The following is a 27977-nucleotide window of genomic DNA, read 5'->3' on the forward strand; positions in this document are numbered from 1 at the left end:
TGTAGGATCAGCAGGGCCACGTGGGACCTCAGCTGTGTGGCCCTGTCCCTGCAGCTAGGGCCCAACCTCCCAGGGCCAGGGTATTCTGTGCCAGGGTTGGCCCTGGGAGGTTGGGACCTAGTACTCGCCCAGATCCGCAGTACTCCAGCAGGGGTTCAAGCCTCCAGGGTCAAGAGGAAGGAGACGGAGGGGTTGGAGGGGAAGGGTGAGCTGAGGCCATGAGCTGCCCCATGGGCTAGGGCCCGTAGGTGTCTTCCAGGCAGCAGGGTGGGGAGAAACACTTCACAGTCAGATGTGGGGCCTTTTCCTTTATTATTTGGGGTTCCTCTGTATGGAACACAGGACCTCCCTCCCCAGGCCTAGTGCCTCTGGCACCCCCAAAACCAGTACACTAGACTCTGAAGAGTCCCCTTTAAAATCACCAATATAAAAAGGAGCAAAGGAGGGAAGGCCGACCGCCCACAGGCTGGACAGCTCCTGGTTGGCAGCAGGGCCAGAGAAGGGCAGAGGGGGCGTTGGCTTCTGCTCAGGAAGGCACAGGCGTTCCCAGCCCTGGGGACTCCCCGAGCCGGGAGGCGGCTCCTCATGCCTGGACTGCAGACTGTGGAGCTAGTGGTTATAATTTATAGTCTGCAGGCGAGGCAAGGTCAGTGGCACTGAGTGAGGAGCGGGGACACATCAGGATGCAGAGAAAACCTGGGGCTGTTCTGAGACAGGAACAAGCGAAAGCTGCCTTCCTGGCCTGGCAATGGAGGGCCCGAGTCCATCCCAAGCCCATAGTGGGTGCAGGCAGGGGCCACCCAGCTCTGCCCAGAGCAGACGAACGACGGCGGCTGAGAGGAGAGGGGACAGGAGGACGAGGCTGCCTCTCTGCTCCAAGGAAGGCACTTGCAGCTGGCGTGGCCTGGTGTGGCGTGGCAGGAGGCGTGGCTTGGCAGATGAGGAGGGACAGGAGCAGGGCAAAGGGGACCGAGCCCCTGCCTCATGCAAACATGGTCAGCTGCAACCACTGCGGGAGAGCAGGCAGGTCAGCCGGGGGCAGCCGGAACAGCCGCTTGGCTTCCTCCCCACCTAAACCCCAGGCCCAACCCCCACTCCACGGCTCAGGAGCCACCTCAGGGACCTCATGGAGGGGCTACCTTCTTACCTCCTCCACCCCTAGGAAACCAGACTGCTGCTCCCACAGAGGCCCCCAAGGGCCTGGGCCCCCGTCCTGCTCCTCTCCCAGAACCAGGCACCCCGACCCCAGCCTTTCAGGACTCAGGTGGCCCAGCCTTTAGGGTTGGCTCTGAGGCCCAGGCTCGCTTCCAGGAAAGGACAGGAGAACATTGGTCAGATGAAAAAACTCAATCACCTGGAACTCTTCCCCCACCATGGGCCCAGGGAGATTCCCACCTTAAACAAGTCAAAGGTCACGACTCCATCCAGATCTGTGTCCAGAGTTTTGAAAAATCCTGTGTGTTCAAGAAAAGGTGATACAGGGCTGAGAACTCAGTGGGACATTCATGCAGGGCCAGGCCTGGCCCCCTTCCTGCCTGGTCCCTCTCTACCTCCCCACAGTACCCCAAGCTGACACCCCTTGAAGCTGGGAAGCAGTTCTTCCTGCTGCTGAGAAGCCCCGTCAACTCCCTTACCTCCCCCACTCTCCTGGCCCTCAACCAGGGCTCCTCAACCCCAGACCTAGGCCTCTCTGGCACACGCCCACTGCACTGGCCTGTCTCTGCTAATTCAGCCATCTGTCATTCCCACCAGCTCCTGGCTGACGTGTTTGGGATGGAGCTGGAGGGTGGGAGGTGGCCGGGGACACTCACGGAACATGGTCTCCAGCCGCACCAGGCAGCACACGAAGTTGTCAAAGTCGACCGCCAGGTCAGGCTCTGAGTAGCGGGTGATGATGAGCTCGTAAAGCTTCTTGTTGAGCTTGAAGCCTGGTCCGGGAGAGTGAGTGAAGGTCAGGGAGGCGCAGCCCCTGCCCAACAGGATGGGGAAGGGGTTGGGTACCCAGGAGGGGGCTGGGGCTAGGCAGGGTGCTTAGGGCCTTTTCTTCTCCAGGGGAAGGGGCATGAAGGCCTCCTGGGCAGGGCCAGTAGCTGTGAGGGGCTGGGCAAGTGAGTGCCATTCTCAGGGCCTGGGTCATGCCAGGGAATCAGGAGCTGGCCAGTGAGGGCTCAGGGGTCCAGCTTAGTTTGTCCTGAATACCCTGGCCTTGTGCTTAAGCGGGCTGGCGGGGTGAGCCCTGCACCTCCCTCACTGGAGGCGCTGCAGCCTGGCTCTGCCCACTTCTGGCTGCGAGGCCTGAGGTCAGTCACTTTCCTTCTCACAGCCTCTCTATTTTCACGTGCACAATGGAGCTGGTGAAAGACCCTAGCCTCGTTAGGCTGCAGACAGGAAGAAAGGAAGGAAACCCAGTAATGCACTTAGCTCAGTAACCACGGGGAAAAGGAAAAGATGGCTGTTAACCACGTCGCCACCAGCACTCCAGGGACAAGGGCCTGGGGCACGGGAGCAGTGGGGCTACCTGTCCCGGGCCCCACACGTGCCATCGGCCTTGGGGTCTCACCTGCTGACTCGATGGCCATCCGCATCTCGTAGGCGCTCATGCTGCCCGATTTGTCCAGGTCAAACTTCCGGAAGATGGACTGGGGTGGGGTGCAGAGGGTGAGTGCCAGGCCAAGTCACCAGGCCCCTCCTGCCTGCCTGGCCCCCACCTGCCGAAACAGGTGAGTGGGGACAACCTACCAGGTAATTCCGGATTCGGTTCCACAGGATGTTGAACTCCACCAGGCCCAGCTTCCCGTTGCCATCACGCTAGGTGGCCGTTAAGAAGGAAATTCCACCACTTAGACCAGGCATGGGAGAGTGGGCAACTGTGCAGAGGGGAGATGGCCGTGGAGCTGGCCAGCGGCCTCGGGGTAGGGTGGGGAGAGGGAGCAAAAGCCTTGTGCAGTTAGCCCACAGCCAGGCTTGCCTCGTTCTCTGGGCTGGGGTGCAGTGGAGTGGGCAGGGGAGGGGTCAGAAACAGCGCCAGCCTTAGAGTCAGTGGGGACCCAGGTCTTGCTCCACCGTTCACGTGACGCGGGCCTGTGCCTCAGTTTCTCCCTCCCAACCAACAGGAAGACGTCCAGGGAAACACGGGGCACTGTGTGTCCACACTCCACATGGCTCCGTCCCATTCTCTGCACCGTCCTGGGACAGTTCTCCCAGCACTGATTCCTCCACCCAAAACCCCACTCAGGAGACAAAAGCGAACGCAAGGATACATCCATGAGGTTCACCATGCTGCGGCACGACTCCAGGCTGAAGCCCTTGGTCCGCAGGTCTTTGTCTACAAGAAAAACCAATTCCAACATCTCAACCTAGCGAACTTCCTGCCCCTGCCCCTGCTGGGAGCACTGGGTGGGGGGTTGTCAGGGAGGCACAAATCCTGCCCAGTAGGTGCAGTATCTGGCAGAGGAAGTGGGCAGGATTATTATCATCAGGAAGTACAGGGAAAGTATTTTAGCAATCGAGCCAAAGTCCCAACAGCCACAATTAGTCCAAAGTATAAAGAAACCAGCGTGAAACAGAACAGCAGGAAATTGGGTAGAAAGATGGGGCGGGGTGGGATGGGGTGGGGCGGGGTGGGGCGCGTCGGGGCTTGCTGCAGGTTATGGAGGATAAGCAGGGCCTCACTAGCAGAGGAGAGGAGGAGAGGCTCTGCTTAAGGAAACCATATGGAGGGAGGTCAGTGGCAGCAAAGCCCATGGGCAGCTCCGGGCTGGAGGGGCGGGGAGGGGAGGGAGTGGTTGCTGGCAGTTGTATGCAGGGAGTGAAGCCAGTCATGTGATGTTCCCCAAGCCACAAGACCTGGCCCAGGAGGCTAAGGGGAGACTTTTTCTTGGCACTAAGGTGCTGCTGCTGCTTTTTTTTTTTGAGACAGGGTCTTGCTCTGCTGCCCAGCCTGGAGTGCATGGATGTGATCACAGCTCACTGCAGCCTCAACCTCCCTGGGCTCAAGTCATCCTCCCAACTCAGCCTCCTGGGGAGCTGGGACGCCAGGTGCACGCCACTACACCTGGCTAATATTTGTACTTTTTGGTAGAGACAGGGTCTCTCCATGTCATCCAGGCTGGTCTTGGACTCCTGGGCTGAAGCGATATACCCGCCTTGGCCTCCCAAAGTGTTAGGACTACAGGCATGAGCCACTGTGCCCGGCCAGGCTGTGCTTCTAATCCCACGAAGGCACAGCGCCCGAGCACAGGGACTCTCAGGACAGCAGGTCAGAAGGAGGAGCATGGGATGGAAATGGTAGGGAGCTGCACTCAGAAAAACTGGAGGGTTCCCCGACTCATGCAGACCAGGGCATGAGCCTGGATTCTGATGTGGGGAGGTGGGGCGGCCCCGAGGGGACTCACGTTTGCTGATGATCCTGTTGAGGATTGTCCGCAGCTCCTTCACGCTGATCTCCATGTCCTGGGGAGAGACAGCGGATGGCACCTGCCCCGGGGGAGGGCTGCCCCTCACAGGCCCCTCCCCACCCACCATGCCCCAACCTACCTCCCCTGCCAGCTGCCTGAAGAGGGCCTTGAAGTTCTCATCAATCTCCTCTTCTGAGAGCACTTGCTGGACCAAGAAGGGGAGAAGGCAGGTAAGAGAGGCCCCGGCTCTGCCCCTGCAGAGGCAGCTGGGGGAGAAGGCAGGTAAGAGAGACCCCGGCTCTGCCCCTGCAGAGGCAGCTGGGGGAGAAGGCAGGTAAGAGAGGCCCCGGCTCTGCCCCTGCAGAGACAGCTGGGGGAGAAGGCAGGCAAGAGAGACCCCGGCTCTGCCCCTGCAGAGGCAGCTGGAGGGAGGACTGAGACCACATATCTGCTACAAGTCGCTTCACTCCTCTGAGCCTCACTTTTCTTCTTTTTTTTTTTGAGATGGAGTCTCACTCTGTCACCCAGGCTGGAGTGCACTGGCATGATCTCAGCTCACTGCAACCTCCGCCTCCTGGGTTCAACCTCACTGCCTTAGCCGCCAAAGTAGCTAGGATTACAGGTGCCCGCCACCATGCCCAGCTAATTTTTGTATTTTTAGTAGAGATGGAGTTTTGCCATGTTGGCCAGGCTGGTGTCGAACTCCTGACCTCAGGTGATCTGTCCACCTCAGCCTCCCAAAGTGCTAGGATTACAGGCATGAGCCACTGCGCCTGGTTTGAGTCTCACTTTTCTAATCTGTGAAAGGGGAATCCTGTACCTGCCCTGCCCTGCCCCATGCCCAGGGCTGATGTGACCTAAATGAAGTGGGCGCTGTTGAGCTCAGACAGATACTATCCAGCTCAGTGATTAAAAGGCAAGAGTTTGGGCCAGGTACAGTGGCTCACACCTGTAATCCCAGCACTTTGGGAGGCCAAGGTGGGTGGATCACCTGAGGTTAGGAGTCCGAGACCAGCCTGACCAACATGGTGAAATCCTTTCTCTACTAAAAATACAAAATTTACCCAAGGTGGGTGGATCACGAGGTCAGGAGTTCGAGACCAGACTGACCAACATGGCAAAACCCCATCTCTACTAAAAAAAAAAAAAAAAAACAAAAAATTAGCTGGGCATGGTGGCACAAGCCTATAATCCCAGCTACTCAGGAGGCTGAGGCAGGATAATCGCTTGAACCTGGGAGGCGGAGGTTGCAGTGAGCCAAGATCACACCATTGCACTCCAGCCTGGGTGAAAGAGCAAGACTCTGTCTCAAAAAAAAATTAGCCAGGTGTGGTGGGGCATGTCTGTAATCCCAGCTACTCAGGAGGCTGAGGCAGGAGAATCGGTTGAACCTCGGAGGCAGAGGTTGCAGGGAGCTGAGATCATGCCATTGCACTCCAGCCTGGGCGACAGAGCGAGACTCAGTCTCAAGAGTTTGGATCCCTACTACATGGCTTCAGGCGGTTCCCTAACCTCTGTGAACCTGAATTTCCCATTCAGAGGAGGCACAAGACCCAGACAGGGTTGATGTGGGGAGGAAATGAGGTGACACAGGTAAAGTGCTCAGCACGGACACGCCACAGGGTGAGCGCTCGGGGGCTGTGCCGTTAGTATCACAGGTCCTCTGCAAACTGTAAAGTGCTGGGCCGATGAGGGATTAGCATTACTCCTATGGCTCCTGCCAGGAGGGGATCTTCCCTGCTAGCAGGAACTCAGGGGACAGGAAACCCGGGTCCTCATCACACACCCAGGGGTGAGGAGGAAAGGAGGACGGGGCCTGATGGGGTGGGACCACATACCTCGTCGGGGAGATTGGCCTGGATCTGATCGTCCAGCTCCCTGCAGAGAGTGGGGAGGAAAGGAGCGGGTCAGGGGACAGCAGAAGGTCTGAAGGGAGAGGCTGGGAGAGGGGAGGGTGGCGGGGGCCAGTCCATGACACTCACGCAGTCCCAGCACTCTTCTCCGAGAAGAAGCGCAGCACAAAGTCGCCCTCCTTGTTGGGCTCGAAGGTGGAGGGCACCACCACGTACTCCCCGGGTGGCAGGCGGAAGCGGGTGCTGACCTCTCGAAGGTTGATAAACTGCTCTGAGCGCGCCCGAGATGCATTGGCCAGGAAGAAGTCACGCTTCAAGTGCACGGCCGGCTGGCCCACCAGCTGGAGGGAGGGAGGAGGGAGCAGGGCTGTAGCTGCCCACTGAGCCCACCCTCAGGGGCCACCCCCAGACCCAGACTCCTTGTCCTGGCCAAGGGGCTGGAGAGCTGGGGCATGGCTCACTCACAGCCTGCATGACCCTAACAAGACATTTAGCCTCAGTTTCCTCATCTGTAAAATGTAATAACACTACTCATTGCAGAGGGTAGAGGAGAGTAGCACGAGATTCCAGATAAGGCATGTGCTTCAATAGCACTGTCATTATTATCACTGGGAGCTTTCCCTGGACTGGGCACTGCAGGGCACTCAGCACCTCATTTGCTGTTCTGCTGTTATGCCCATTTTACAGACACAAACACTGAGGCTCGGAGCTTAAGCAACTGCTCAAGGGGGCAAAACTCTCAGCCTGTCTAATGCCCTGCCCCTAACATTGCTAGACTTCCCTTACTCGGTGTAGACCGAAAGGCAGGAAGAGCCTCGTGTGTACATGTCAGACAGGGACTCTGAAGACCAGGGTTCAAATCCAGCTCCCTCACTGACTTCCTGTGTGACCCTCAGGAGAGCAATGTTTGCTCTGCCCACGGAACAGGTGGGAAGCAGCATTTTTCAAGCAGTGAAACAAGATGACTTCTTAGCTCTCCAGGCCAGGGTGGGTTTGCCACTGGGCTGCTCCCCTCTGGCACCATCAGGGGTGTGTGACTGCAGGTGGCTCAGGTGCCACACGTACCTCTGGAGGGACCTGAAATAGAGAGACAGGGGAAGTCAGAGAGTGTGTTTGTCCCGGGGTGGGGTCACGATGTATGCTACGCAGAGGTCCTGAGTGCTTAGGTGGGACTGATGGGATGAGGAGGCAGAAGGCAGGGCCCTGGGGACCCAGATCTGTCCCTGCACCAGAGCAGCACCCCAGGAGGGAGGGCCCAGGCAGGGTCCTCTTGGTCTGGGATGCCCGCCCTACGACTCGCTGAGTCAGAGGCTCCAGGCCAGGCAACTGCAACGTTCTGAAGCCCAGGGACAGGAAAGGGCCACTGCGGGCTGCTGCCAGGGGGTCTGGGTGTGAGCCGAGACTGCAGCCAGGGAGGCCCAGAAGTTTCTGTCCCTGTCTTGAAGGCAGTGTGTGAAACAGGGCAGATACAAGGCAAGAGCAAGGAATTCTAATCACAGAGCAACTGGCACAGCCTCGCCTTGGCCTGCAGGCCCTCCCTATCCCCTATGCTGCCCCTGCCAGCTTCTGCTCACAGCCTCCAAGACAGGGAGTCAGTACTCCCAGGCGTCAGCTGAGCCAGCTCCCTCCTCCAAGAGCAGCAGGCCTCCCTCTAAGCGTGGGGTGAATCCCAGAATCTCCCTTCCCTGAGTCAACTCCCTTCCTCTCTTTTCGCTCCCTGTCAGCCAGAGGGCCTCAGCAGGTGCCTCCTGGAGGGTGAGACCTTCCAGCCATCAGGATAGGGGGAGGGGTGGAGAGTGGGGGTGGGAGGTGGAATCTGGGGGGAAGGCATGGCCTCCGGCGCCCCCTGGCGGAAGCCCCCCTGCGCTGCGGGTGGCGAGGGAGGGCGCCAGGTCCTCTGCCTGCTCAGTGAGATCCACCAGGCATTCACCCTGCTCACCTCATAGACTGCGAAGCCAATGGTCTCCATGTCGCGGCCATAGCGGCGCTCGCGGCGGCGGTGCTTCTGCATCAGGGCAAGAACGAAGCTGCAGCCTGACTCGCGGTCCCCGTAGTCATCCGGGTCATCCACCTCATCTAGCCGGATCTTGAACTGAGGGTTCACCCAGAAGGTGGCTGCGGGCAGGTGGGGAGGCGGGGATCAGAGGTGGGCAGAGCGACGTGGCCCCCAAGCCTCCCCAGCACGCCCCCCCCCCGTGCACATTCATTCATTCAACAAATATTACTGAGCTCCCAGAGTGTACAGGGTGATGGGCAGGCTGGGACAGGCTCGGTCCATGCCCTCACGACCTGCATTCCGAAAGTGAAGGCTTAAGTCTGAGCACGTCCGTTAGGTTAGCGAGCAGAGCAACTGCAACGAAAAGCAAGCAGGAGTAGGTCAGAGTAGGAGGCCTGTGCACTGAGTCCCGAAGGGGCTGACCTAGGAAGCTGCCGGGAAGCAGAAGCCAGGCGGAGGACATCCCAGAGCAGAGGTGGGGAAGGGCCTCACCCATCTGCGGACAGGGAGCACCTACAGAGGCTTCAGGGAGCACGAGGATCAGGGAGACCGCAGAGCTTGCAGGAGTGGCCAGGAGCTGGGGCGTATGGACTGAAGCAGAGAAAGGACCCTCCCACAGCTTGCAGCAGAGAGGGATGTGACTGCATTAGGAATCAAAGATGACTCGAGTGCCATGTGGATAACGACTTAGAAGAGGGCAAGAGAAAAAGCAGGGGTCCGACAGGAGGCCACAGCCAGCCAGCAAGGGGCTTGCACTTCTGGCAGTTGGGTGATTTTGCTGCCTAAAGAACCCTCTTGACCAAAACAACCCAGTGCTGGACAGAAAGGTAAACTGCAAAACTTTTCAGAGGCACTAATAAGCCACACACCCCCTGCCCTCCATTGACAATAATAATAATAAAAATAAAGATAATAACAATTTCGGTGAAGCTGTGGAAGAATCAGAACCTCACACGATGCTAGTGGAATGTAAAATGCTGCAGCTGCTTTGAAGAACATTCTGGCAGTTTCTCAGAAGGTTAAATACAGAGCTTCATATGACCCAGAAATTCCACTCGTAGGTCTATACCCAAGAGAAATGAAAACATGTGTCCATGCAAAGACTTGTTCTTAAGACTGTGGCCGGCACAGTGGCTCACACCTGTAATCCCAGCACTTCGGAAGGCTGAGGCAGGTGGATCACCTGAGATCAGGAGTTTTGAGACCAGCCTGGTCAATATGGTGAAAGCCCATCTCTACTAAAAATACAAAAATTAGCTGGGTGTGGTGGCCCATGCCTGTAGTCCCAGCTACTCAGGAGGCTGAGGCAGGAGAATCGCTTGAACCCGGGAGGTGGAGGTTGCAGTGAGCTGAGATGGCACCACAGTACTCCAGCCTGAGCGACAGAGCGAGACTCCCTATCAAAAACAAACAAACAAATAAATCACCTGAGATCAGGAGTTTTGAGACCAGCCCGGTCAATATGGTGAAATCCCATCTCTACTAAAAATACAAAAATTAGCTGGGTATGGTGGCCCATGCCTGTAGTCCCAGCTACTCAGGAGGCTGAGGCAGGAGAATCGCTTGAACCCGGGAGGTGGAGGTTGCAGTGAGCCGAGATCGCGCCACTGCACTCCAGACTGGCAACAGATCAAAATTCCATCTCCACAGGGAGGGGGGAAAAGCATGTTGATGGCTGCATCATTTATAACAGCTGAGTGGATGAAACAACCCAATTATCCAGCACTGAAGAGTGAATACACAAATTATAGAGCCAAACAGTGAGATACTATTTGGCAACAAAGAGGAACCACATACTGATCCATGCTGCAACATGGAGGATCCTTGAAAACATTATGCTAAGTGGAAAAAGTCAGACACAGAGAACCCTGGATTATATGATTCTGTTCACAGGAAATATCCCAAATAGGCAAATCCATAGCGATAAGATAAGAAGTAGATTTGTGGTGATCAGGGCTGCCGGGAGGGCTGCGGCATGATGGCTAAGGAGCACCTCATTTGCTTTTGGGATAATAAAATGTAAAATTGATATGGTGATGGCTGCACAACTCTGTGATATACTTTAAATAGTATATTTAAATTGTAACTTTAAATAGGTGACTTGTATGGTATGTGAATTAAATATCAATAAAGTTTTGTTTTGTTTTGTTTTTTGATACCAAGTCTCACTCTTGTCCCCCAGGCTGGAGTGCAATGGCGCGATCTCAGCTCACTGCAGCCTCTGCCTCCTGGGTTCAAGCAATTTTCCTGCCTCAGCCTCCCGAGTAGCTGGGACTACGGGTGCACGCCACCACGCCTGGCTAATTTTTTTTTTTTTTTTTTTTTTTTTTGTAGAGACGGGGTTTCACCATGTTGGCCAGGCTGGTCTTGAATTCCTGACCTCAGGTGATCTGCCTGCCTCGGCCTCCCAAAGTGCTGAGATTACAGGTGTGAGCAACCGCGCCCAGCCTAATAAAGATGTTTTTAAAAAATAGAAAGTAGGAGTCCTGCAAGGTAAATAATGGCAAAGGGCTTCTGTAGACCCCTGACCCCCAGGAATAGAAGCAGATGATCAAGTCCAAGATCTACCTGAGGTAGAGAATCCAATAGGAGGTTCCTGCAATTAAACTGGAAGCCCCATCAGGAATGTCAGCAATTAAGTATCAAAGAAAATTCAGCCAGGCGCAGTAGCTCATGCCTGTAATCCCAGCACTGTGGGAGGCCGAGGCGGGTCGATCACTTGAGGTCAGGAGTTTGAGACTAGCCTGGCCAACATGGTGAAACCCAGTCTCTACTGAAAAACTACAAAAATTAGCCGGGCATGGTGGTGGGCACCTGGTTCCACTTACTTGGGAGGATGAGGCAGGAGAATCCCTTGAACCTGGGAGGTGGAGGTTGCAGTGAGCCAAGATCACGCCACTGCACTCCAGCCTGGGCAACAGAGCAAGACCATGTCTCAAAAAAAAAAAAAAAAAAATTAAGAAAATTAAACCTCCCTAGGGGGAAGGAAAAAATAACCTCACACCAGCCTTCACACGACCTTTCAGTTTTAATTCACACTGGTTGTGAAAACTTAAGAAGATAATTTAGTTTTAAAAGTGTTCTGCACCAGGTACAGTGGCTGATGGACTATAATCCCAGTGCTTTGGGAGACCGAGGTGGGAGGACTGATTGAGCACAGAAGTTCGAGACCAGCCTGGACAACAAAGGGAAAACGCCAACACTACAAACGTTAAAAAAAAAAAATGAGCCAGGCATGGTGGCATGGATCTGCAGACCCAGGTAAATCAGGAGGCTGAGGTGGGAGGATCACTCGAGCCCAGGAGTTCAACACCAGCCTAGGCAACACAGCAAGACTTCATCTCTACAAAAAATTTAAGAAATTAGCTGGGCATGTGGGGCGTGTCTATATCATAGTCACAGCTACTTGGGAGGATCATTTAAGCCCAAAAGGTTGAGGCTGCAGTGAGCTATGATTGCACCACTGCACTCCAGCATAGGTGACAGAGTCAGATCCTGTCTCAAAAAAAGAACAAGGTTGGATGTGGTAACTCATGCCTGTAATCCCAGCACTTTGGGAGGCCAAAGCATGCAGATGGCATGAAGACAGGAGCTCAAAACCAGCCTGGGCAAGGTGGTAAAACCGCCTCTCTACAAAAATACAAAAATTAGCGGGGTGTGGTGATGCATGCCTATAGTCCCAGCTACTGAGGAGGATGAGGTGGAAGGATTGCTTGAGCCTGAGAGGTCGAGGCTGAAGTGAGCTGAGATTGTGCCATTGCACTCCAGCCAGAGAAAGACTGTGTCTCTAAATAAATAAATAAATAAGTAAGAACGAAAAAGGTGTTCTGGATTGGTAGCATTCCAGGTGACTAGCAGAAACACCACGGAGCAATTTTACCGTATCTGAGGACTCAAAGATCTCTCTCACAGGTGAACTTCTAGGCCAAACAAGGCAGAGATCTCACAAGGAAACAAGACATGGTAACTGAGCAGGAGCAGCAGCCGCAATGAACAAAACCTGACCACTAAGACTTCAGATATTGACCTTATCAGACACAGAGTATAAGACTATGCTTACTATATTTAAAGGAATAAATGAAAAGTTTGAAAATTTGAGCAAACATGAACAGATTTGAAAAGATCCGTTAAATCATCTAGAGCCAGGCGCGGTGGCTCACGCCTGTAATCCCAGCACTTTGGGAGGCCAAGGAGGGTGGGTCACCTGAGATTGGGAGTTCAAGACCAGCCTGGTCAACATGGTGAAACCCCGTTTCTACTGAAAATACAAAAATTAGCTGGGTGTGGCAGTGTATACCTGTAGTCCCAGCTAGGGACTGAGGGAGACTGAGGCAGGAGAATCACTTGAACCTGGGAGGCAGAGGTTGCAGTGAGCCGAGATCACATCACTGCACTCCAGCCTGGGCACTAGAGCAAGACCCCATCTCAAAAAAAAGAAAACCCAAAAACTTCAATGACACCACTTCACACCCACTAGGATGGCTATAATCAACACGAGGAGCAGTAACAAGTGTTGAAGAGGATGTAGAGAAACCGGAACCCTCACACTGTGCTGGTGGGGGCATAACATGGTGCTGCTGCTTTGGAAAACGATTGGCAGTTCCTCAAAAAATTAAACATGGAATTACCCTATCGCCCAACAATTTCACTCCTAGTTACAGGCCCCACAGAACTGAAAACATATGCTCAAACACATGCACACGAATGTTCACAGGGACATTCTTCACACAGCCAAAAACTGGAAATAACACCCCATCAGCTGACGAATGAATAAGCAAAATGTGACAGCCATAGCATGAAAGATTAATCTGCCATAAAAATGAGATGAAGTACTTCTACACCATAAATGAACGTTGAAAACATTATGCTAAAGCAAAAAAGTCCGGAATAGGTAAATTTATAGAGACAAAAAGTAGATTCACGGTTGATGGGGAGAAAAAAATAGAGTGATTGCCAGTGATCACAGGATTTTCGGGGTGGGGGGTGAAGAAAAAGCTCTGGATAATAGTAATACTTACACAACACTGTGAGACACTAAAAGCCACTAAATTTCACACATTAGAAGTACAAATTTTCGGGTGTGTGAATTATATCACAATTGTCAAAAACACTATGTATCAATATTGTGTAACTCAAGGATGTACTTAAAAGGAAATTTATCACTTTAGTTGCTTAAATTATAAAACTCTAAATTAATGAAATAAGCATCTAATTTAAGAAGTCATAAAATAAAGTCTGAAAATCAATCCAGGCCCATCACAGTGGCTCAAGCCTATAACCCCTTTGGGAGGCCAAGGCAGGCAGATCACTTGAGGTCAGGAGTTTGAGACCAGCCTGGCCAATATGGTGAAACCCCATCTCTACGAAAATTACGATAAAAAAAAAAATTAGCCAGGTGTGGTGGCACATGCCTGTAATCCCAGTTACTCGGGAGTCTGTGGCAGGAGAATCACTTAAACCCAGGAGACGGGAGTTCCAGTGAGCCAGGATCGCACCACTCCAACCTGGGTGACAGAGTGAGACTCTGTCTCAAAAAAAAAAAAATCAATCCAAAGAAAGTGGAAGGAATGAGATAATAAACAGTAAAGATTAATGATATAGGAAAAAAATACTGCCAGGCACAGTGGAACACACATATAATCCCAACTACTTGGGAGGTTGAAGTGGGAGGATCGCCTGAGCCCAGAAATTTGAGACTGCAGTGACCTAGAATCAGAGATCTAGGATCGTGCCACTGCACTCCAGCCTGGGCAAGAGAACAAGCCCCCATCTCTAAATAAGTAAGTAAGTAAAAATAATAAAAGAAAAAGAAATACTATACAAAGCACCAAGGACCAACAAAGTCAAAAGTCATTTCTTTGTAAATATTGACAAACTTCTTGCAGGATTGATAAAAACAAAAGAGACAGTGAAATGAGCAATGCCATGCATAAAAAGGGGACATTATTACACATGAGACATAAGAGTATATTAAGGATAACTTTGGGCTAATAACTTTAAAAATAGATGCAAAGAATCAATTATTAGAAAATATAACTCAGGGCGGGGCACAGTGGCTCATGCCCTTAACCTCAGCACTTTGGGGGGCAAAGGTGGGAGGATCACTTGAGCCCAGGGATTCAAGATAAGCCTGGGCAACATAGTGAGACTCCCATCTCTATAAAAATAAAAAATTAGCTGGGCATGATGGCTCACACCTGTGTAGTCCCAGCTACTCAGGAGGCTGAGGCAGGATTCGAGCTCAGGAGTTCGAGGCTGCAGTGAGGAACCTGTCTCTAAAAACACCCTGTCTCTCTTAAAAAAGAAAAAAAAAAAACAAAAGAAAATACAACTCATCAAAATCAGCTCAAGAAACAGAAAATCTGAACAATTCTATAACCTTTAACTTTCAATATTGAATATCATTAATCTTCATACAAAGAAAAAAGCAAGCATGACAGCTTTACAGACAAGTTCTACCAACCATTCAAGTAACACATCACTCCCATCTTATGTAAACTCTTCTAGGAAACAGAAAAAGAGGGGATACTTCTCAACTCACCGTACAGGATGAACATAGCACTGAAACCAGTGTGGTCAGTACGAGAAAGGAAAATCACAGGCAGATCTCACTCATGACCGTGTTGCTTTTATCTCAAGAATGTAAAGTTGATTTAACATTAGGAAAGCAAGAAATGCAATTTTCCATTTTATTTTTTTTTTAAACGGGGTCACGTTCTGTTGCCCAGGCTGGATTGCAGTGGCGCAAACATGACTCACTGCAGCCTCCACCTCCCTGGCTCAAGAGATCCTCCCTCCTCAGCCTCCTGAGTAGTTGGGACTACAGGCGTGTGCCACCATACCAGGCTAAATTTTTATAAATGTTTTGTAGAAGTGAGGCCTCACTGTGTTGCCCAAGCTGTCCTCAAACTCCTAGGACCATTTTAATAAATAAAAAGAAAAAAAGCACATTATCATCATAATATAGACAATTAAAAGTGTTTAACAGTATGAAACTTCATTAGTCTGACAAAAGGTATCCACAAAAAAACCACGATTAAAAAGATACTTGGTGGTGAAAACTTCCCCTTTAAGAGTGGGGCTTAGTTAATAGGGTTGCTCCTAAAAATAAAAATAAAAAAAAAGAGAGGAACAAGAGCAGGAAGCTCTACAGTTCTAGGCAGCAGTATTAGACAAGAGAAACTAACAAAAGCTGTAAGAAATAGAAAAGAAGAAACAATTTGTCATTATTTGCAGATGCTATATTCTTAATTAGAAAACCAAAAAGGGCTGGGTGCAGTGGCTCACGACTATAATCCCAGCACTGTGCGAGGCCTAAGGCAGGCAGATCACCTGAGGTCAGGAGTTCAAGACCACCCTGGCCAACATGGTAAAACCTTGTCTCTACTAAAAATACAAAAATTAGCCAGGTATGGTGGTGCACACCTGTAATCTCAGCTACTTGGGAGGCTAAGGCAGGAGTATCACTTGAACCAGGGAAGCGGAGGTTGCAGTGAGTCAAAATTATACGAAAAAATACATACAGATAATTCAGTAAGATTAATTACAGTTTTTAAAATTTTGCTGGATATAAAAAATACATTTAAAAGGTCAAATGAGGCTGGGGGCGGTGGCCCACACCTGTAATCCTAGCACTTTGGAAGGCCAAGGCAGGCGGATCACGAGGTCAAGAGATTGAGACCATTCAGGTTAAAATGGTGAAACCCCGTTCCTGCTAAAAATACAAAAAAAATATTAGCTGGGTGTGGTGGTGCACACGTGTAGTCCCAGCTACTTGGGAGGCTGAGGCAAGAGAATCACTTGGACTGAGAGGCGGAAGTTGCAGTGAGCCGGGATCACACCACTGCACTGAAGCCTGGTGACATAGAAAGACTCCGTCTCAAAAAAAAATAATAAAATAATAAATAAATAAAAGGTCAAATACATGTTATTGTATCAGCAATGAGATTCACTTGGGAGAAGTAATTTTAAAGAACATACTATTTATAATAGCAACAAAATTATAATGTGCCTAGCATTAAATCTCAAGAGATGTATAAATTCTTTATGATGAAAAATACAACATTCTATTGAAATAATTAAAGATCAAAATAAACAGATATACCACATTCTTGGTTGAGACTTAAAATTATAAAAATGTCAATTCTCCCCAAATTGTTCCATAGATTTCATGCAATTCCAAATTAAAACCTCAAAATGGTTTTTCATAGGACTTGGTAAACTGATTCTAAAATTCATTTGGAAAAACAAAGGTCAAGAAGAGCTAAGACAGGTGTGGTGGCTCACACCTGTAATCCCAGCACTTTGGGAGGCCAAGGCGGGTAGATCACTTGAGGTCACGAGTTCGAGACCAGCCTGGCCAACATGGTGATACCCCATCTCTACTAAAAATACAAATATTAGGCCAGGTGCGGTGGCTCCTGCTTGTAATCCTTGCACTTTGGGAGGCTAAGGCGGGCAGATCACAAGGTCAGGAGGTCAAGACCAGTCTGGCCAACACAGTGAAAGCTAGTCTCCACTAAAAATATAAAAATTAGTTAGGCGTGGTGGCAGACACCTGTAATCCCAGCTACTCAGTAGGCTGAGGCAAGAGAATCACTTGAACCTGGGAGGCGGAGTTTGCAGTGAGCCGAGATCACACCACTGTACTCCAGCCTGGGTAACAGAACTAGACTCCGTCTCAAAAAAAAAAAAAAAAAAATACAAGCATTAGCTGGGTATGGTGGCATGTGCCTGTAATCCTAGTTACTCGGGAGGCTGAGGCAGAAGAATCGCTTGAACCCAGGAGGTGGAGGTTGCAGTGAACTGAGATCGCGTCACTGCACTCTAGCCTGGTCAAGAGCGAGACTCCGTCTCAAATTAAAAAAATAAAAAAAAAAAACAGAACAGCTAAGAGACTCTTGAAGAAGGAATTCATCCTGTCCAACAGCAGAACTTATACATCTATAGTAATGAATTCAATGTGTTATTGGCAGAGGGACAGACCAAGGGACAGAATGCTGAGTTCAGAAACAGACCGACACATACTTGGGGACTACACGAAGCCACTAGTGCTGCTGGGGAGTGAGGAGGTGACGTATTTCTCAATAAATTGCTACAGTGAACCCCAAGTTTCTCCTCAAAGAATCAGTATGTCGGTATGTTCAGCTCTCTTATTCTTTCTCTATTTTAAAGTTTAACTTCCTTGTAGTTCCAGTAAACAACCTTCTCCACTGGTTCTAATCAGTAGTTCACATCTGTTCCCCCAGTCCCCGGTTCCATCCTGACTCATCCTGGTCACCTGCTCCAGTTACCTTCTTTGACCTAGGTCACCCCTGGCTGCCTGCTCTAACCCGCCCATAACCGTCCTTCCTGCCAAACCACCCACCCTGCCACTCCAGCTCGGACCCCTGCTCTCTTTAAAATAGCCAATCGGGATTAGCCTAGCTCGTGAGGTCTAACCCTAGCCAACAGGGGAATGACACAGCAGTAGGGATGACCCCATCAGGCATAAGTACCCCTTCCTGCCTTGTCCATGCGTGCGGCTGCCATTCCTCCGTCTGTGCATGGCACCCTTCTGTAGATGTAAACTGCCTTGCTGAAAGGATTTATCTTTGAGTGCTATTTATTTTGCAGCATCAAAATTTTACTTATAACAAAATGGTACAGGGAACAGTGGTTATCTATTTGGGGAAAGACTGAAATGGGATCCCTACAAGGGAGAAGCATGCTTCAAAACAGAGGGCAGGGAGCAGCGCTGAGAACAGCCCAGGAGAACAGAGCGGCAGCGGATCTGGCAAGGCCAAAGTTATAGGTGACCTTCGAAAGGGCGGTTTTAGCAGCATGGTAGGGATGAAGCTGGACCGGGAAGGGTTGAGCAATCAAGCAGAAGTGAGAAAGGAAATAGAGAGTATGGTAATTCCCAAGAAATCGTGCTTTGAAGGAGGGAGGAGAAATGAACAGGGAAGTGGGGTCGAGAGGGTTGCTTCATTTTAAGACAGAGGATTCTCTGTAATGATGCTGGAGAGAGAGGTGACAGATAAAGGGGCAAATGCTTTCAGAGGTCAGGGAGGATGGGATCTGGAGCAGGGGTGGACTCCCCATGAGCGGGGACAGTTCTGCCACTGTCGAGGACACAGGCACAGGTGCAGAAGACGGGGGGATGTGGAGGCGGGAACACGAGGTGTCCTGCAGGACGAAGTCTTTCTTTTCAATGAAGTGCGAAGCCAGGCCGAAAGATGAGAGTGACAGTGGGGAGAGGTCAAGTGAGAGTGGAAACCTTACTAACCAGTAGTGGAATTGCTGGGAATCATTTAAAATGCTCAACTGATGTCAGGAAGCTTAGATGAAAAATTTTCAAAAATTAAAAAAAAAAAAAGCTCAAATCAACTGAGGTTTGTGGCTATGAGTTTATGGGAATATATGGCATTGGTTATGTGATTTCTCTCCTGCCACATTCATGGCTCCCAAGCCAGTGGAGAGCTGAGTTCCACTAGGATGGTTTCTGTGCCAGGTGATGGGAGAGAGAGGCCAGGAGACTGGAAGCATTTATAGAAACAAGATTAAAATGATAGCTCTAACCTAGGTAAAGAGAGAAGGCAAGATGGGAGAGGCAGGTGGTACCCAAGCAGTGGGTTTGACAGACTGGCTCGGGCCATCAGGCCAACAGTTGAAGACGAAGGGAGTGGAATGAGTCGAAGGTGGAGACCAGAGAGCAGGCGTTTGCAAGGCAAGGCAGCTCTGGTGCCCTCGTGGTGGGGCCCAAGCTAAGGTAGAGGAAAAGCATGCTGCAGGTGAGAGTGACAAGGAACTGAGAGGCCAGGCTGTGGCCCAAGTTGGCCACATGGATCTAGAAGCCCAGGGAAAGATGGCAGGAGAAGGCAGGAGGGGACTGGTGCAGTGGCTTACAGCTGTAATCCCAGCACTTTGGGAAGCCAAGGCAGGTGGATCACCTGAGATCAGGAGTTCGAGACCAGCCTGGCCAACATGGAGAAACCCCAGTTCTACTAGAAATACAAAAATTGGCAGGGCACAGTGATTCACACCTGTAATCCCAGCACTTTGGGAGGTAGAGGCAGGTGGGTCACAAGGTCAGGGGATCGAGACCATCCTCACCAACATGGTGAAACCTTGTCTCTACTAAAAATACAAAAATTAGCTAGGCGTGGTGGCATGTGCCTGTAGTCACAGCTACTCAGGAGGCTGAGGCAGGAGAATCGCTTGAACCAGGAGGCGGAGGTTGTAGTGAGCTGAGATCGCACTATTGCACTCCAGCCTGGAGAGAGTGCAAGACTCCATAAAAAAAAAAAAAAAAAATTAGCTAGGTGTGGTGGTGGGTGCCTGTAATCCCAGTTACTTGGGAGGCTTAGGCAGGAGAATCACTTGAATCCAGGAGGTGGAGATTGGAGTGAGCTGAGGTCATGCCACTGCACTCCAGCCTGGGTAACAGAGACTCTGTCTCACACACACACACAAAAAAAAAAAAAAAAAAAAGAGACGGCAGGAGGCAGGAGGGAAGGGCCCAGGAAAGGAGTGACAGGCAGGTGGCTGGATGGCAACAGGTCTTCTCCCCTCATTAGCAGCCTGGGCTCGGGCCCCAGGACGGTAATGCCTCTTTAGAATTTACCAGGACATTTAATATTTTACCCTCCAAACAAATTCAAGAGATCAGCCTATATCTTTCAAGTGAGGATACGGAGGCTCAGTGAGATGACATGATTTTTGGAGCCCCTAAGGTAGGAAGCAGGAAGCCCCAGAGCCCGCCTGTGCAGCCTGCACGTCCGCGGGCTCGGGTCACCTGGGTAGTTCCGGCAGCCCCCCGCGGTGCTCCCCCGCCGCCAGGTGCCTTCATAGAGCGTGGTGTTCCACTTGCGGATGGTCCGGCTCTTGAGGGCGTCGGGCGTGAGGTTGCAGATCTCCAGGCGGGTGAACTCGCGCATGAAGTCTCGGAATGACATCCTGAGGGTGGAGGTGCACGGGTGAGGCGCAGCGGCGGCAGGGCACAGAACTGGAGGTGTGGGGTGGAGAGGCGGGGCAGAGGGGAGGAGAGGCGGGGCAGAGGGGAGGCGAGCGCTCACCAGAACTCCCCATCCTCCATCTTGACCCGGAGCTGCTCCCGTTCATATGGGTCCACGTTGTTCCACTCTGAGGAGCTGTGAGGAGCAGGGCTCTGCCAGGGCTGGTGGGCACTGACCTGCCTGGCCTCTGTCCCTGGGGCCTGTCCACCCTGGCCTGTCTTCCCTCTGCCCAGCCCAGGTGGCCTCCTCAAGGTCAAGCCCCAAGGTTCTGGTTTAGGGGTTTGTCTCATCAGGGCCAGTCAGATGCCCTGTGCACACCCAGTGGCTGGGCACAGGGGACCGCACAGCCTGAGCTTTGTCAGGCCAGTCCCCCAGACCCAGTTGCATGAAGATGGGCCCTTCTGCTCAATCCTGAGTCCAGCCTGGCCTGGTAGAGCCCAGAGCAGAAATGTCGGGGCACCTAACAGCTTCCCCAAGGCACCCCAGACAGTGCGCACTGCCCCTCACCTGTCGCTCCAGGCTCCTGTCCACTCCACCTCGCCCCAGGGGTTCCGCATCCGGATCAGGTTCACCATCTGGCCTCGGTAGTTCACCTATTTCCCAGAGCTCCCATCAGTGCTAGCTTCCGGCACACACTTTTTTTTTTTTTTTTTGAGACAGTCTTACTACTTGCTGGAGTGCATTAGTGCAATCTCGGCTCACTGCAACCTCCACCTCCCGGGTTCAAGTGATTCTCCTGCCTCAGCCTCCTGAGTAGCTGGGATTACAGGTGCCCATTACAACGGCCAGCTAATTTTTGTATTTTCAGTACAAAAACTTCAGAGTTTCACCATGTTGGCCAGGCTAGTCTCGAACTCCTGACCTCAGGTGATCTACCTGCCTTAGCCTCCCAAAGTATTGAGATTATCAGGTGTGAGTTACTGTACCTGGCCCATGCACGCACTTTAACACTCCACCTCCCATACCCTCATCCTCTCCAAGCCCTGCTCAGCACCCAGATGAAGCCTGTGCTGGAATTCACAGCCCAGGCAGGCAGCTGTGCACAGGAACCACAGTCAGTCAGGGCAGGACATGATAGGCATCTCAGATGGCTGTCCCTGAGAGATAAGGTGCTGGAGGAGGGGAAAGGAGGAGCCAGCACCTTCCATAGCCCTGGTCAGGTGCCAGAGAGGCAAGGACAGGACGGGGGCAAAAGCCACCCTGCAGGGAAGGCCCCACCCAGGGCAGTACCTGCTTGGCCCCGGTCACAGAGTAGGCGTGGCCCTTCACCAACTTCTTGAAGGTGACGGCCTCCATGTCTAGAACGCTGGAGATCTGCAGAAAGACACACGCATTGTGGTCAGTGGCTAGGTCCCCCAGCCCTGCCACGTGAGCCCCCAGCACTCAGGGCCTTATGTTCCCACCTGCACATACAATAGTTGCTGGGAGCAGCAAGCAGGGACCCCAATCCCACCTAGTTCATCACCCACACCTATAGACACCCCCACATATAGATGCTGCTCTTTTGGAGCATCTGGGATGGGGGTGCCCAGGCACCCCACTGACACTGCTACTGGCCAAGGCTGACCAGAACCTGTGCAAACATGCATGCACACACACACAGCCGTGCACGGCCCACCAGAGCTACATGGCCCTCAGTGGGCCTCACAGAGAAGGACGTGAGGACAGGAGAGTTGGTTAGGGATGGGGAACGGGAGCTGGGGTTAGAGCTGTGGATGGCAGTGATGTTGGGGTCAAGTCTGGCATCAAGGATTGGGGAGTGGAGTAGAGAGTGGGAACAGAGGAGCAGGAAGGTGGGACTGGAGTGAGTGTGGGACTGAGGCCAGGAATGGGTGGGAACTGAGACCAGGAGATGAAATCTGAGGCTGGTGAACTGGACAGGGGATGGCATGGATCGAGATGACACCAGTGAGGGAAACAGCAGGAGAAAGGGTCGGAAAAGCAAGCCCAGGAAAGAGCTGAGGTGTGAAGTTTTGGGGGAGGAGTGGGGAGGTGAGGACAGGAACGACACCAGGCATGGAGGTGGAAGTGACGGATGAGACTGGCTCTGCATCCAGAGATGGAGCTTAGGGGCAGGACAGGGGTCTGGAGCAGAGCCTGGGTGGGGACGTTTGGAAAATGTGACAGGTCAGGATACCAGGGTTCCAGGGTACCAAAGCATCAGGCTGGCCGCACTCACGTCTATGGAGCAGCCCAGCAGGGAGCCCCGCTCCAGCGCCTTGAGGATGATCTGGTAGAGGTCGCTGGGAGCCTTGCGCAACTCATACCACTCGGTGACCCCGCCTGTGAAGTCCTCAAAGCCCTCCGAGGTGCTGCCCCCTGATAGGGCCTCGTAGCTGCCATTTACCCTGTGGGCAGCTCTAGGTCAGCGATCTGGCGCCAAGCAGGACCCTCTGGGAAGACAGTCAGGAGCCCCCACCCCCTGGAGGCTGGAGCTGTCCCCTCGGCCCCTACTCACTTCGCATAGGCCTTCTCGAGCAGGGCGCTCCAGAACTCATTGCCTTCAGCAGAGTGCACAAACACCAGCTTCCCGTCCTTGATAGGCAGCAAGTCATCCACGACCACATCCACCCACTCCCCAAATTGCCATAGCTGTGGGGGAAGGGCACAGTGAGTACCCGCTTTGGAATCTCCCAGATCTGAGCTCCATTCTTACCTCTAGCTTACTAGATGAAGGATTCTAGATCATGTGTACAGATACTTACTAGATACATGTAGATTAAATCACACATATTAGATACATACTAGATGTATACTAGATCAGGTATAGCAGATACATACTAGATGCATGTTAACTAGACCAGGTATACTAGATATACACTAGATGCATGTATACTAAATCACATATACTAGACACAGATGCATGGGCACTAGGTCAGGTATACTAGATACATACTAGATGCATGTGTACTAAATCACATATACTAGACACAGATGCATGGGCACTAGGTCAGGTATACTAGATACATACTAGATGCATATGTACTAGATCAGATATACTATATACATGTATGCTTGATATATACTAAATACATGTGAATTTAACATATACTATACATGGATATATTAAATATACACTGATACATGTATGCTACATATATACTAGATACATATAGATCTAGGTACTGAAGGAAATAAAAATATTTCACTAGATAGCTGTTCAGAGGGTCTGCAAACAGAAACAGCCCTGTAACACTGTATTTTGTGGGAGAGATTTCTATCTGTAGAGAAAATCTGAGGTAGCCAGGCTTTCTCTAAGGCCTTCCCTTGTCAGACTGAGAGCCTGACACCCTTTAAAGGTCTGAAAGAAACAATTACCGTCTATTCTCTTGAGGGTTGCCACCTATGAGTTTCATCTACATGACAAGACCGCCTTTGCTATCCAGGCCCCCTTTTCTCCCGCTTCCGTAGCCAGTCTTGCCACTATAATCTGATTTACCACCAGAACCTGGTTTTGGCTGTGCTCGAGCCTCCATTCTTCCTGTAGCCTCAGGATGGTATAAGCTTTGTACCCATTGCTGGGCTGGGGTGATCACTCTGTGGTTCCCAACCCCAAGCTGCAGGCTAGTCAATTTGTATGCCATTTCTCCTACTAACCTCCTTTTGTGAGTTGATTTTTCAGTGAACCTTCAGAGGGCTAAGGGATGCTTTCCTTTGCCTGTATAGTACATACTAGATATACACATATCTGATATATACTAATACATGCATACCATATATAGATTAGAGATGTATATACCTGATATGTACATGTATGCTCAAGATATACAAGATACATGATCCCGGGAAAGTTATCACCTCTGAGCCTCAGTTTCCCTATCCATAAAAAGGAGCAGCAGCACCTTCTTCACAGAAGACTTAAACAAGAGCACACAAGCAAAGCCTTTAGTGAGTCACTGAACAAACAGGGTGGGAAAGCTCTCGGGCCTGGGCTTTCTGGAACTATCTCCCTTTTAGGCCATGGCCTCCTAGCTCTTCCCTCCCTATTCTAGGGGGTTGGGGACACCCATGTCATTGGATGAGGAGTGAAAATGTGACATCCAGACCCTACAGCCACAAGGTGAGCAGGACTGGTTCTCACAATCACAGGCTTTGTTTCAGAGATGCCACAAGGGGCAGGTTTCCTAGGGCAGGGGCAGGGCCCAAGGCATCTGGGGTCAGAAGCAACCAAGGACTTCAGGTACTATCTGAGGGGTCAGGGACAGGACAACAGGGGAGGAGAGGAGGCAGCCGGGAGCCCAGGTAACAGCCCAGGTTGCAAAGAGTGTGGGTGGCAGGTACAGAACTGGCCAATCAGAGACTAGGGAGGAGCGAACTGGAGGAGCGAGGGAAGAGGGCAGGGAGGGGAGCGAGGCTGCACCCCAGCAGACCACAGACCACAGCAGGTGGGTTTGGCACTGGGCCAAAGTGGATCCGCACCGTGGGTTCTGCACCTTGGGTTCTGAGGGCCACCTCCACCCGCACATCAGGCAAGGACAGAATAGGATAAGGGGCTCTCTAACCAGGCAGAAGGAGGGGACACCCAGGACTCCTTCGGGCAGGGCTGGGGACTCCAAGGCCTGAGGGTCTCATCAGGGGTTGCTGGGCATGTCCCTCCCGATGGCAGCTCATTGAGAATTGATTGGTGTGACTTGAAAAATGGGCCCTGAGCACACCATCAGGAAAAGCTGGTTTCCATAGACTTAATTCCAAGTCTTTCTTTTCTGCTGAGCTCAGCCAGACCTTGCCAAAGTGTGGGAGGATTGGGGGATGGGGGGATGGGAGGCTTGACAGGTGCAGAAGGCCACACATGCTGATGTTTTCTCCAGTGAGCACTCCTTTCTCGGATGGGGCAACTGAGACCGGCCCCGGGGAGGAGCGAAATTTGTCCCACAGAATGTAACACAAAAGTTTTTCTGTTCTTTCAAGCACTTTCCACCTGATACATACAATCACCTAGGAAAACTGCCAGCCCAAATACCTGCCCAGCCCAGTCACTTCACACATGACAGACCCCAGATGGCACTGAGAGGTCAAATACCTGCTGGAGGGAGGGCTGGCCCCACAGGGTGTGGCCCTAACTCCCGTCCACATCTCCCCTGGTGCCTGCTGCCCCTCCTCCCCAGGTGGGCGCTCACCTGGAAATGGAAGATGCCGGCATAGCCATCCTGGAAGCTCTGGCCATGCGGAACCACTCGGTGCAGGAGGTTGTCGTTGAGAGTGAGGGAGGCGATGGCCGCCAGGAGCCAGCAGTCCCCTGGGGCAGGAGGAACGCATATCAGCCTGCTCTACCCACCTGCCTCGGAGGGGGAATTGGGTGCTCATGCTGGGGAGAATCTGGGCTTCCTTGGCCAGAGTGCCATTTAACTCCCCTAAGCTTGCAGAAAAGACCCAGGAATCTAGGCAAACCAGCCCAGCACTGATAGCCAGAGCCTGCCTGGGCTTGCAGGAGGGAGGAGTTGGGGCAGAGCCTGAAGGAGCGGGAATGGGGAACTACTGTGGAAAAAACACCTGGGACCCCACCCCCCTGGGGGCTTACCCAGTGCTCCCTGGCAGATGTCTGTGCGGGTGGCTCCATCCACGATGAACTGGGGGTTTGACAGCAGCTCCTACGAGAGACCCAGAGTCCTGTCCCTGGCCCAGCCCCTCCCAGAAACTGGCACCCGGCCACCCCAGACCCCATTCCCCACCAGGGACATGGAGTGTCACTCCTACTCCTCATCCAGGATCTGGGCTCAGCCGAGTCCCACCCCGGATGGCCCCTCTCACCATGGGCCGCTTCCACTTGATGCCATAGGTCTTGGAGGAATTGGGACCTAGCTCCTTGAAACCCAGGCTCTGGGGCACGGGAGGGAAGGCCTCATCACGGAAGAGGGTCCCACTCTGCAGGCATCGTGCCCGCAGCTGCTCATAATCCTGGCCCAGGTACTTGATGGCATTCTCATGGCGGCCCAGGCCCAGCTCCTTGGCCCGCTGCTTCTGCACTTGGGCTGACACCCCGGTGCAGTACACGGGAGTGATGATCTCCTCCGCCATCCTGCGGGAGAGATGGGCCTGCTCAGAACCCAGGCCTTCCCAAGACTAGAACCTGGGCTCCTGCCTGCAAGCGCGGCTGTCCTGCCCCTGCTTATCCATCCCCAAACCTGGGGTTTCCTGTCTCACTGCTCCCCTCACAGACGCAGGGTTCTCAGCCACCTCCCGGTGCTCCCAGTAAATCCATGAAAGGGGTTTCCCAGTTCCCAGGCGAGCCGGCCACCACCTCTCCTTTCCCGGATCCCATTGTCAGGGGCTTGCAGCTCTGTGGTGAGCCAGCAGGTCAGGTGGGGCAGGGTGGAGCCTCCAGACAGCACAGGAACTGGGCAGGTGGGACATGGCAGGGAAGGCCTCTTTGATCCTGTTCACGGGCCTGCAACCCCCTCCCCAAACTAGCCACGCTCCTTGTGCACCGGACCCTTGCCGTGGGCTGAAAACCCCAGACAGTTGGGGTCCCCCTCTTCAGGCCCTCGCAGCAGGCTCCATTATCAGAGCTGGTGGGACCCAGCCCAGCCCCTGGGGACAGCGGTGAGCCAGGCTGGGACTGGCGCCTGAACTGTGCTGCTCCGCCAGCCCCCGCCCCTGCCCCAGGCACGCAGAGGGCCCCGAGAAGGGGCCGAGCTGGGGCAGCCCTTCAGCCCGGGAGCAGTGGCCGGGGTCAAGGAATCCCGGCTCGGCACCCAGCTTCTTACCTGGAGGAGTAGTGTTTGGGGGTCGCTGCTATCCCTAGGGCTGGCTTCCCGGTGGCAGCTCAGGGCAGGGCCCAACCAGGAAGAGCGCTCCTCCCCGCCCTCCTCCCGCTGCCCCTCCGCCCTCCGCCCTCCCTCTCTCCTTCTCCTCCTCCTTCTCCTCCCGGGGTTCCTACCCCGCTTCCTCTCGGCTCCCCCTTATCTCTCCCGCACCGTCCCTGACTATCTCTTACGGTGTCTCCCCGCCCCTCCCTCCGCAGGCCGGGGGCCAATTCCGCGAGAGGACAAATTAGTAAAAGGCAGCGCGGTCCCCGGGGAGGGGCCAGCGCGGGTGGGGCTAGGGCGCGGACGGAAGGGCAACGCGGGAGGGGGAGGGGGAGGGGAAGGGCCGGGCAGGGGGTATTTTTAACCAGGGGCAGCAGCTCGAGTTGCAGAGCCGGGCTGCCGCACCCCACGCGCGCCCCGGCGGGCATTCCCCGGCGATCAGACGGCGGCGCCGCCTCCGGCAGCCCCGGGCCCGCCCCGTCCCCCGCACCGTCCCCGGCGCCCCTCGCTCCGCGCGGCCGCAGCTGTTCCCGCTGCTCCCAGCCAGCCCCGGCGCAAGGCCGAGATTACCTCGGGCTGCGGAAACTGCTCCAAGGAGGGGCCGGGCTGGCGGCGAGCAGACCCCTGCCGGACACTCCGCAAACGGCAACCCCACCCCGCGGGGCCGCGCCTCTCCCCGCCCCCAGCCCATTGCAGAGCCCCGGCTCGGCGGTCCCCGGGTGAAACGCGAGGGGACCGGGCTCGCCGCGTGACCTTGGGTAAGTCCCGGCCCCGCTCCGCCCGGTTGTCCGCATACGTACAGCCTATGGGATGGGGATGACCGATTGTGAGAGCCCATCTTTCTCCAGCGTTCGGGGGTTTCTTGAACCTGGGAACTTCGAGAGGTGGACGTCCCTGCCCTCTCCCCCAAGCTCTCAGCCCACCCACCTGCAAGCGCCCATGTGTCACCTTACCCAGGAGAGGGCGGCAGAGGCTGTGAGTAGGACGGC

At 53.1% G+C, this 27977-nt stretch overlaps 1 protein-coding gene across 4 annotated transcripts; it reads right to left on the reverse strand.

Annotated features, from left to right (window-relative positions):
• Nucleotides 1-293: 293 nt before the first annotated feature.
• On the reverse strand, nucleotides 294-27960 carry CAPN1 (calpain 1). 4 transcript variants are annotated; one of them, XM_064364750.1, is made up of 22 exons: nucleotides 27942-27960; nucleotides 25991-26258; nucleotides 25761-25830; nucleotides 25360-25478; nucleotides 22701-22834; nucleotides 22422-22590; nucleotides 21473-21556; nucleotides 20750-20835; nucleotides 20303-20377; nucleotides 20023-20183; nucleotides 8190-8365; nucleotides 7316-7327; nucleotides 6380-6591; nucleotides 6236-6275; nucleotides 4537-4602; nucleotides 4395-4452; nucleotides 3261-3325; nucleotides 2740-2808; nucleotides 2561-2639; nucleotides 1812-1928; nucleotides 1396-1454; nucleotides 294-1009 (listed from the first exon to the last, which is right to left on the reverse strand). In XM_064364750.1, exons 2-22 carry the CDS (start codon nucleotides 26255-26257, stop codon nucleotides 983-985), a joined length of 2145 nt encoding a protein of 714 aa, XP_064220820.1. In that variant the 5' UTR covers nucleotide 26258; nucleotides 27942-27960; the 3' UTR covers nucleotides 294-982. The 4 variants fall into 4 exon arrangements, with proteins under 4 accessions (XP_064220820.1, XP_064220817.1, XP_064220819.1 ...); XM_064364747.1 differs by lacking the exon at nucleotides 27942-27960 and adding an exon at nucleotides 27789-27898; XM_064364749.1 differs by lacking the exon at nucleotides 27942-27960 and adding an exon at nucleotides 27120-27195.
• Nucleotides 27961-27977: the final 17 nt, after the last annotated feature.

This window comes from Aotus nancymaae, unplaced genomic scaffold, assembly GCF_030222135.1.
Source record: "Aotus nancymaae isolate 86718 unplaced genomic scaffold, 86718_ANA_hifiasm-v0.15.2.pri h1tg000059l, whole genome shotgun sequence".
In the NCBI taxonomy this organism is placed as follows: Eukaryota; Metazoa; Chordata; class Mammalia; order Primates; family Aotidae; genus Aotus; species Aotus nancymaae.